This window comes from Podarcis cretensis, assembly GCF_951804945.1.
Source record: "Podarcis cretensis genome assembly, chromosome: 12".
NCBI lineage: Eukaryota > Metazoa > Chordata > Lepidosauria > Squamata > Lacertidae > Podarcis > Podarcis cretensis.
In genome coordinates, this window is record NC_137181.1 from 11,195,777 (window position 1) to 11,206,947 (window position 11,171).

The 11,171-nt window shown below is 45.0% G+C and overlaps 1 protein-coding gene across 1 annotated transcript in view; it reads right to left on the bottom strand.

The window, feature by feature from the left end:
- The window catches only part of RHEB (Ras homolog, mTORC1 binding), a 30,968-nt gene extending 21,416 nt beyond the window's left edge, over window positions 1-9,552 (bottom strand). Inside the window, exon 1 of the mRNA XM_079947088.1 lies at window positions 9,233-9,552. Coding sequence (XP_079803214.1) covers window positions 9,233-9,284 — 52 coding nt within the window. The 5' untranslated portion in view covers window positions 9,285-9,552. The remainder of the gene's footprint in view (window positions 1-9,232) is intronic.
- Between the last annotated feature and the right edge of the window lie 1,619 nt (window positions 9,553-11,171).

The window sequence follows — 11,171 nt, forward strand, 5'->3', positions numbered from 1 at the left end:
GGGTGTGGATTTTGAGAAAACAGCCTCACAGACCTCATACTGCCTGACTTAATTAGGCCTAGGGACTGGGGGTTTAAGGTAGCTCTGGGAACACTGCTTTATACACTGTTCCCCGATCAAGGATTCTGAGTTCAACCATTCTGGAAATTGCTGCTAAGCCATCTGAATTACATCTAGCTTATCTACTCCAGGACATTGACTCTTATAGAACATTACAGGTGGCCAGATTCCTGGTTGCAGTTCTTTCATATAAAAGACTTCATGGAATGCTGCATGACTATTAAAAATCTAGTAAACTCTATGCTCCATCTTTATCTTCAAGGCCATAATACAGTACATCTAGAGATTGTAAGTAATGTGAAGGAGATTATGCGCTGAAATATTTTAGTTGATATTTTAGAATGTAAAATGCTATTTTATTTATTGATTTGTTTTACCTTGTGGGCTTATAGCCGAATAAAGTATTATCTATCTATCTGCCAAGTCATTACACATCATATAAAATGGAAATATTGAAAATAAGCACTGAATACTTCAAGCTTAGTTTTATTTTTGCCACTTTTAGTCTTAATGCCATCATACAATCTCATGAAAAACTATTATGTTAAACCTACTTTCAAATTTAACCCTCCCCCCCCACACAGGCCAAACGATTTCTTATGAAGTATAATCCCCCCCCCAACTTCTCTATTCTTGTTTCCAAAATAACTGCTCTTCAGTTTGAAGAGCCACCACACTGGACAACATAACAAGATTATCCATATCTCCATCGAGATTTATACCCTAAGACAGTTTTGCTTCCAGCAAACCTCCTTCTGTCAGTTAAAATCCACTACAAGATTAAGAAGGAAGTACACTGGTCTTCTATCATCAGCCTGCCAACATGAGCTATATTTTTCATGTTCCTTGCATGCAACTCAAAGGGAAGTGGCAGTACAGTAAAATGGGCAAAGAGAGGAATGTCTAGAATACTGGCCACAAGTTTGAATTCAGAATGTCCCCCTCCTTTTTTATAAGAAGTTTCTAATCCTCATGGTCTTAGAGAACAGTTTACTAAAGTGCAGGCAGGGTTTACTGAACATTCACAGGCAGAGTTCAATGGGGTCTTCTGGTCTGGGCAAAGTGCTTGATGTCCTATAGAGCAGGGAAGCCTGTGCAAGTGTAAACCCAAAATAATTATTGCTTGTAATCCGCAACTGGAATGATGAATACGTCTTATAACTTCATTTGCATATTATACTACAGCATTGACACTTATAAGCAAATTTCAGAAAGGCTTGATTATTACATTTTAACAATTTGGAACTACTCTCTGATGATTAGTGGCAGAGAAGACCTAAGGTCCCAAATTCACGTGACAATAATTTGATGGGCTATCATACCAAGTAAATTAGGACCAGTGGGTCACCAAACCAAAACAATTGGGAATCACAAGTAGAGTTTACAAGATTTTCCCAGCACCCCTAGCTGCCAGTTTTTCTCATTTCCCATCTCTGTGCTGCTCCGACTTCTAATTTCAAACATTCTTCTACTGTTGACAGTTAATGACCTGAATTTTAGATACCTCATGATTTTTTGCCTAGGTTTAAAGAGGCAACTGGTGGGGGGGGAATCAATTGCTGTCCCTACATAGTCCCCTCCCACCCCACCTTTTGGTACATACTTTCAAATGCAGACCATGTGCTGGAACAAAAGTTAATTGATCTTAGATTCATAGAAATGTAGAGATGGAAGTCGACCTCCTGCAATGAAGGAATACGCTGCTGTCCCATATGGTGATTGATCCTGCAACCTTGTCATTATCAACATCTCACTCTAACCAAATGAGCTATCCAGGCTGCATTATCTAAATAATATTTAAATGTGTGTACTCAAAATCAGGTAATGGTTTGGAGTCACTCTCATGAAAGGCTACCATCCCCTTCCCTGCATCCTGAATCTGCAAGGGATTCTTTTTTGTTTTTAATACAGTTGTTTTCTGCAAGATCTCTTCTGTGAAAAACAGCTGATTTGGTTCTAAAAAGGGGGAACATATCCTATCAGCTGATGGAAGCAAAATGGAAGTAGGGGGTGTGGTGACAGAAATGTCACCAGAACCACCCACAAAATGCACTTTAGTGTATTCACAGCAGAGTAACAAGTGGTTTTATACTGCATTTAATTCCCCTTTTCGGATTTTTCCCAAATCTGCGTTTATTGTCGAAAAACTGCAGGCAGCCAATTGGATAGGGGGAAATGTCATGTTGAGAGCACATACACACAAAAAGGCACACGCTGCTTCAAATTCACATTAAGTTCATGTATGGATGAACCTGTAAACACAACAGTTCACTTTCCCAGCCAAGAAAACGGCAAGCAAACTCTTGAGGCTGCACTGAAAGACAGTTGGAAATCTGAAGTGGGAAGTAAGCAATATGGTAGACCAGGGTGGTTCAACCCATGGCCTGGATATGGCCTATGATGGCTTTTTTGGCAGCTCTTGGCAACGTTAAAGAAAAAAATAACATAAAAGCCTTAAAAAGATATTTTTGGTGTCATGTGTTATTAACATAAGCACATACATCTGTTTGTGTGTTAAAATGTGTTTACTAATTAAATAATATATTTAATTAAATACACAATTGATAAATTTATCTTAATTATGCCTATTAAATAATGATAAATATATTGCAAACACTTTAATGAAGTGTGTTGCCCATGGATTCTGTGTTGAAGTACTCTTGCAGCCCCCTTGGTATGAGAAGTTGGACTGGCCTGTGAGAGACCATAGCACAACCCCCAAGTTACATTAGAGACAATCTGAAGACTGCCCCTGATAGCCCACACACTTCTTCTATGGCAGGGGCAGGGAACCTGTGGCCTTCCATAGACTGACTGACTCCAGCTCTTCATTAAAAGTAATGGATGGCTAGTAAGAAAGCCAATATTTGTGATCCCAGAGGGTATCTCAAAGTAGGCCTAGCACACCTCCAAGATAGCTTTCTCTCCCATCCACAGCCTTTAAGATCAACGCGTCAAATGGTACAATATCATCTGAGCACCATATTATAGTGAAAAGGTTACATAAATGTTCAGTACCTGCCCCCAAACTATGAGACACCCTCATCCTTGTGATCATGAGTCTCAGACTGAATACTCAGATGTGCTGATCCTGCATTTGACACACAAAGTTAAGTGGGCAGATGTGTATGTGCCTAATTTCAATATAATTCAACTATCTATCTCAGACATTCTATTTTTAGTGTGGCCTCCCACCTGCACCACCTTAAACAGTTACTTAATCCAAGCCATTTGAGGCACAGATGAGGACAGAAACTGAAGTAAATGAGGGGTGGGGAAACCCTCTCACCATATTCCCGGAGGACCAGCAGTGTCTGGAAAAATTAGGCATGCTTTCCTTTGGCAGGAGTTATCAATGCAAACACATCAATAGCCCTGCTTAATGTGGTCCCCAAAGCAAGAGCAAGCACTGAAAACAGGCTCTAAACTGGGAGCCTCTTTGCTCATTTTGAATACTAACAGAATTTTAAGTTCGAAGTTGCATCACTTGATTTATAATCTAAATAACAGCCGTGTTTTGCCTCACAAGGGAAATGCAGCAAACAGCATTTCAGGCAAGGTACTATATATTCATCAGCCAAGGCCAAGCATTCACATACATGCAGTTATATTATGAAAAAGATGAATTTTATTATGCAAAGAAGCTGAAGATATTTGACTTCCAATGTTTAAGGTAGCTCTGAAAAAGAAATCAATTTTGTCGGGATTTACTGCAAAGGTATGCCAAGTAATATATTGCAAATCAGCCTTAGAAAGTGCACATTATTCAAATACACAAAACTGGAAGGTCAGAGCTAAGTTCCATTTGACGGTGTCAAATAGCTTCATAGTATGAGCCAAAAATATTTGAGGCTTCCACAGCACAGAGACATAAGATTCAATTACATCAGTGTCTATATTTGTAGACTATGCATTTCATTTAGGAAACTGATATTTATATAAATACAGGAAGTGTTAAAAGGAGTTGGTGACTGAACAAGGTATCCTATGTAAATATGTTAGCAGCTTGACTGTTTTAAGTATTGTTGAGAGTGAGATGAGAAAAAAAGCTCAGAAATGCAAACCAGGCAACTCAGGAGTTAATTCTAGCACAGTGTCCTTAAACAACCCTTCCAGTGGCTTGATATTACAGTCAAACATGCTGCCTCTAGAGTTTACTGCTACCATTAACAAGTGCATTGCAGTAAGATTTGCCACTAGACAGGCAGGAATAAAACGAAGCTTTTAATTAAAGCTGGCATTTCAGACTACTACTCAGGAGCAGCTATCCTGCTTAAGAACAAGATCTGGATTCAGCAAATAGTGAAGACCATGACCAAAGAACTGTGTAAAACTGCATTTCAGCAGCTGTTTCAGTGATGTGATTAAATATTTGGCAACTTTTAATTGCAGATTGTCCTTGTGCATTATGATCATTCCCCCATCCATGTTTGAAAATGTGTCTAACATTTAAGCACCCATAACTAAAATAACTAAGAAAAGAAACTCACACCAAAGGCATAGAATGCAACACTACACTAGCATAAACCAGTCTTTTCTTTCTTTCTTTTTTTAAAACCTAGCACTAATACCTTAAGGTACAGATGGTGACCATTTCACATGGGGGTTGTGTTCTTGGCCCCTGTGTGTGTTGGTGGAGCATGTATAAGCACGTTCTGCCCTCTTCCAGGTCCAAAAGGACCCACGCGATGGCAATCACATGTCAACTGAATTTATCTAAAATGGTTGCTGCTTGTATATCAGTGTTTATAAGACTAAGACAGGGGTAGGCAACCTAAGGCCCGTGGGCCAGATGCAGCCCAATCGCCTTCTCAATCCAGCCAGCAGATGGTCTGGGAATCAGTGTTTTTACATGAGTAGAATGTGTGCTTTTATTTAAAATGCACCTCTGGGTTATTTGTGGGGCTTAGGAATTGGTTCATTCTCCCCCCAATATAGTCCAGCCCCACCGCATGGTCTGAGGGACGGTGGACCAGCCCACGGCTGGAAAAGGTTGCTGACCCCTGGGCTAAGATATGGATCCTCCATAGAGCCCTTCTGCACCTGCCTCTCCCCAGATGAAACTTTGAATGCTAGAAGAACCCCAGCTCATATTTCCTGCTTTTAGAGGAGCTTCCTGTCTGAAATGCTGTAATGCCACTGTCAGTCAGTGTACTGAGCTGGATGGCCAATGGTCAGACTCTGTCCTGTGTACTTCACCTGTATGTGTGCAAAGGTTTCAACAGGAGTAGGCCTCCTTCAGAGAGTTCTTTGGGCCATTTTCAGATCAGTAAGCAAACAAATATTGTAGGATAGCTATTTTCAGGCAATCCAAATGATTTAATGAATTAGAAAGTCTACCTTTACTTTCCTAATCTAATTACTTTGTTAACCAGGTACTTTCTATGCCTTATACCTTTGCTAGCTTGAGCCTTATACAAAGAGGCTACCTTACATCTCAATTATCTTTGCCATACCAGCCTGTAAAGTCCACACATGTAGGGCAAATTCTTGCATTCAATTACAGACTGATGCTGATTGTTTCCTTGGTCACATTGTATGAACAAGCTACATTTTTGTTCTTCTATTCAGGCCTCTCTATAATCTTTGTGCCAGGGAAAGAAATGGAATTACAACAACTGGAACTTGATCCAGGCATGAAGAAAGCCTTGAGGTATGCCTTTTTCACACTGAGAAAGCATCTGAAGGGTTTCTGAAACCAAAGTCACTGTAGATTTTACAGTACCGGAGAAGCATGTCAGTGTTACATCTGCTTTGTTCTATTGCATTGCCTTGATTTCCTCTTCATTCCCAATAAAGGTGGAAAGGGGAGGCAAAAGGAATTGCTATGGTAACAATTCTATGGCACTAACTTGACAACCATTCTTCCCCAAAGTATATGAAGAAAGATACAGCAGGTGAGAACTTTATAAGGTTGTACTGTACTTGGAAACTATTTTAACATGGAGTTAAGGTTCTGGATTGAACATATCATTTTAAAGATCCCACTTCAAAACAAGGGTCTGATTTTAGCTAAACCACCTGTACTTTCTGCCGGAGGTGAAAGTGTGTTTGCTTCACTGAACCTAGTAAAAACGCCTGCTTCACTGAGTAGATATGAAAACCTGACCTCAGTATATTTTCCCTTAAATAATTTCCACACTTATTTAATTTATATTCCACCCTTTTCTCCCAAGGAGCTCAAAGGTACATGGTTCTCCTCCTCCTCATTTAATCCCCACAACACCACTGGGGTAGGTTAGGAAGAGAGGTAGTGACTGGGCCAAGGTTACCCAGTGAGCTTCATGATGGAGTGGGGATTTGAACCTTGGTTCTACTTCAACACTCTAACCCAGGGATTGTCAACCTGGTCCCTACTGCCCACTAATGGGTGTTTCAGGATTCTAGCTGGGCGGTAGGGGGTTCTACGGCACAAGCTGAATCCTCCTTCCATTGAGCACTGGTGGGCGGCAAGGCAATTTTACCATCAAGAAAGATGCATTAGTGGGTGGTGGGTATAAAAAGGTTGACTACCCCTGCTCTAACCACTACATCATTCAAGCTCTCCTACAACAAAAAAGGCCCTATAAACCAAAGTATGTTTCAGCACCACATTTCCAAGCATTATGGCAGTCATTACGAGAAAGGAAGCTGGAATATAAGAACCTGCCTATTTAAACATTTCTCTTATCTACATTATACAATAAAACTTAAATAAAGATTAAACACCCAGAAAGTGTACTGTGAAAGTGAACATGAACAGCTCCTCAACTTTGGACTCCTCCCACCTTGTGTTGGAAATAACTTATTTTACACACTATGACTTAACACTTAGCTAGTTTACATTGTGGATGCTGCTACCCAGTTTGTTTATATAGCTGGACTTTGAAGCCCTTTTTCCACCCACCTTGCTCTCTAACATTACTTTTGTTTACAACAGAACAAAATATCTAAAGAATGCCATCATTTCAGCATTTAAAGGTCCATGGACACTTAGGGGAGAAAGCAGAGAGCATAGTGTTAAAAAAGGGTTAGATTCCAGCTTTAAATGACCTATGATAGTGCTGTTTAGATTGGTGAGCAGTAAGTGGATGGAAAGAGGGGCACCCCAAAGCACTTGCTACATGTTTCAAGCAAGCAGCTGGGTAGCAAACTGCACGGCTGACTTACTCATGTAACAGAAGCCTTTACTAAACACTCAAAGGTTTTTTTTGTGCATGACAAGGTGGAAAACCCAGGTTTGCTGCCAAATGTGCACTCAATGGGAAGCTGTTGCCAATCACAGCTTCCAGACAAATGTTATTTGTACAATGATACACATGTGAAAACACCTGTGTTCAAGTGCCCATGTAATTAACACTTTGTTTTGTAGGTGTGCACCATAAAAGATGTGATGAGTCCCCAATGCAGCTTTGTCAGCTGTAGAAGTGGTCACATGCTCTTTGCCCTCAAATGTATTTTGAAAGTGACCCCATTTACCTGACAAAGACCAGGTGTCCATTGAGCTTTCTAATAGAATCAAATACATACTATTTAATATACTCTAGCACTTGCTGTACAGTAGCCAATAAAACACACACACATACAGTCACACCCTTTACTATGTGTTTACCTGTCCCATCATCACACCTGGAGGAAACAGTCAGAAACCAGACAAGCTGCTAAATGTTTGAGCAAGCAGAATAAAAGAAGTTTGCCTAATCCCTGAAGTTGATTTGGGCCTCCTTAAGGAGGCAACTGCTAGGAAAGGGAGGAGGCTTCTTTCAGAGACATTCCCCTGCACCTCCACTACATGTCCTAAGTAAATTATTACTTCATTTTCAATTACTCCACAATAATTACTTTCTAATCTTACATTTGAAAAACTTGGCCAATGATTTAGGGAGACTTAATTTGGCAAATCTTGAGACCCCCTAATCTAAACTACTTTAAGCAAAAAAGTAAAATGATTTACAAAGAGCAACTGAAGTTAATGTCTTTTATATGTAGAAACTGCACCTGTGATCAGTTTCAAACCACTACCAGCATCCTGGGGAATTCTGCTTGAATGAGTTTTACTCCCTATGAAAGTCCTTTGGTGCAGAAGCTAAGCAGGTCTATAAAGTATGTCCAAGAGACAAGACAAAGCCATAGTTATCTTCCTCACGGGATCAGACCAAGAAAATTGGTGAATGGTTTTAGTAACGCATCGCTTCTCTTCCTGTACAGTATCCAACACATTGTTAACATGCAATAAATCCACAATAACTGACCCACATAGCAATGTAGTTTGAGGAAACAAAACTCAAATTGGTTAATTTGCACTAACGCTTTAGCCACACTGTCATCTTCAGACCAGGATAATTTGCAGAACCGAATGTGCAAATTATTTCCACCAACTCATTTCAACCAACTCATACCAGTTTCCAACTTTGGGGAGGGGTGGAGGGAAAAAACACAAGAGCCCATTTTTCTTAACGCGGTGGGTCACCGGAAGCGAATGCTCTCAAAGACCAAATGTGTGGAGCGGCAAGAAGAGATTGTCACTCACTGTTAGCGGCAGCTACAAAATCATTATTGCGAAAGCGCGATCTTGGGTATGCGGTGCCAGGCGCAGTGGATGGGAGTGGACATCTGGGAGCTGGCCCGGAAACCAGCATTACCCGTAACCACGCTTTGCACGAGGAAGGGGGGTGGGTTGGTAAAGAGATTTCACGTCAGCCTGGAGCGGGAACGGTGTTCCCCGCGAAAGATTAACAAGTCGCCTCTGCAGACGCGGGAAATGCAAAACGGCCGCTGGGAGCCTCTCCGGAGAAAACGGGCCCGGGAGTTGTGAGGCATCTGCCCGGGGGGAACTGCGCGGGGAGCCCGGCGAGGCTACGGGGAAAGGCCACCGCCACACGCTTCCCATCCCCGCCAGCACCGAAAGCAGGCAGGGCAGCAGCCCGCCCGGAAAACGGCTGACAGGCCCAAGGCGGGTCGTCGTCGTCGCCGTCGTCGTCCTCCTCACCTGCGACCGGCTTCGAAGGCGGGCTGCCCCCTTTCGGCCGCCAAGCCAGGAGGCGGGAGCGGCGCGCACGTCCGCCTGCGGAGCCTCAACTTGGGCCGAGGGCGGGCGCGCCCGCGTGGGGGGCTTGCGAGAAGCGCCCCGGTCCGGGGGAGCCCCTCGGGGCCCGCTCCCCGCACCCTCCACCCGCCTCAGGGAGTGACTCACCGACGCTCCTGTAGCCCAGGATGGCGATCTTACGGGACTTGGACGGCGGCATCTTTTCCCCGCCGGGCCCCGAACCACATCAAGGGCTCCGGCCACGGGCGGGCGGGCGGGACGAGAGGGAGAACGGGAGGCGCTGCTGCTCCTGACGAGGAGGCGGGCGGCCGAGGCCTTAGGTGGGGCCGGCTGGGGACAGGTAGAGGCGGCCGGGGGCGGCAGCGCGCGGCATGCAAGGCGGCGGAGGGAGGGGTGAGGGGAAGAGACGGACCGCGCGGGACTCGCTGACGAACTGAGAGGCACGGCGATGCGACGGCGCCCGCTTCACTCACGTGACAACCGCCGTCCTCGGCCGTCTCCTCCTCCGCTTCCTCCCCCTTCACCCCCCCCCCGCTCGCGCGTGCGCGCATCTGCGCCTCACAGCATTCGCTCGCCCACGTACGGCCGCCGTCGTGCGCGCTTGCGTCACGGGCGAGGGAGAGGTTCACCGTTGGACTGGCAGGCAGGCAAACGGCCGTGCCGAGCTCGCGCTGGAAATTTCGCTGCGTCATCCTTCCCTCAAGGGGGGTTGCCCCGCCTGGTTGTTTGGCTCTGGCTCTTGGCTCTGGCTCTGGCTCGTTCTCCCGACCCCGCCCACTCCTTTTCACCTCCTCAGGAGGGGCAGACGTTGGTTGGATATATCGGCTATTTTTTGTTGGTTGGCGGAGGGCGGGGCGGCGGCGGCGGCGGCTTTGCGCGCGAACGGGGCTGCTGATTGGGCCCCGCTGATGACTCGTTGCTATTGGCCAAATCCGAATGGAAGGTGTGGGAGGGTGGAGTCGCGGGGGTGGTCTCTCCGGTGATTGGCAGGAGATAGCGGAGCGGCCTTGCGTGAAGGAAAGAGCAGCGCGTGCGTGCGTGCTGGGCCCATTGTCAAAATGTCCCCTTAACTAGCGGGCGGCTGGCAGGAAGCCGCCGGTGGTTTCTGTGCTAACGTGCGGTTCTAGTGCAATGGTTGCGCACGGGACAGATCGAGCTCCCTCCGTTTGCACTGGGAAAGCTTTAAAAATGCATCGACGTATCTTACTATGCAGTCTGCCGCCAGGGATTTGTATGTACAAGTACCTGAATCACGAGTGCTACGATATTTACACTGATTGAGTTTGATTCTTTGAATGGTTTTACCACGTGTGTGGATCGGGGGGGGGGGGCTACAGTATTTTTATTTAGTTATTTAATTTCTATACCGCTTTATATTTTTAAGAAAAATCTCCAAGCGGTTTACAGCATATTAAATCAGTAAAGCATAAATAAAACAATCTGAAGAAAGTCAAATATAGGGCATACAGACAACATAATTAATAGAAAACTAAAAAATTATCTTAAAAGATTTCAAAATAAAATCTTCCCATCCAGGAAGGGAAGGGCAGAGTTGAGTTTTTCCGTTTCCCCCTCGCAGCACGTTGTAAACCAGAGCAAACTAAGAGGGTTGTGATTTGGTTGGGGTTCACGGTCAAGTGCAGCGATTTCAGCCATTGGTCAAGTCTGCTACAACGATACTGCACCACACTGGCTGCTTTTATCAGTGACTAATAATGCAGGGGACGCAGGTGGCGCTGTGGGTTAAAGCCTCAGCGCCTAGGGCTTGCCGATCGAAAGGTCGGCGGTTCGAATCCCTGCGGCGGGGTGCGCTCCCGCTGCTCGGTCCCAGCGCCTGCCAACCTAGCAGTTCGAAAGCACCTCCGGGTGCAAGTAGATAAATAGGGACCGCTTACCAGCGGGAAGGTAAACGGCGTTTCCGTGTGCGGCTCTGGCTCTGGCCAGAGCAGCGATGTCACGCTGGCCACGTGACCCGGAAGTGTCTCCGGACAGCGCTGGCCCCTGGCCTCTTAAGTGAGATGGGCGCACAACCCCAGAGTCTGTCAAGACTGGCCCGTACAGGCAGGGGTACCTTTACCTTTTAATA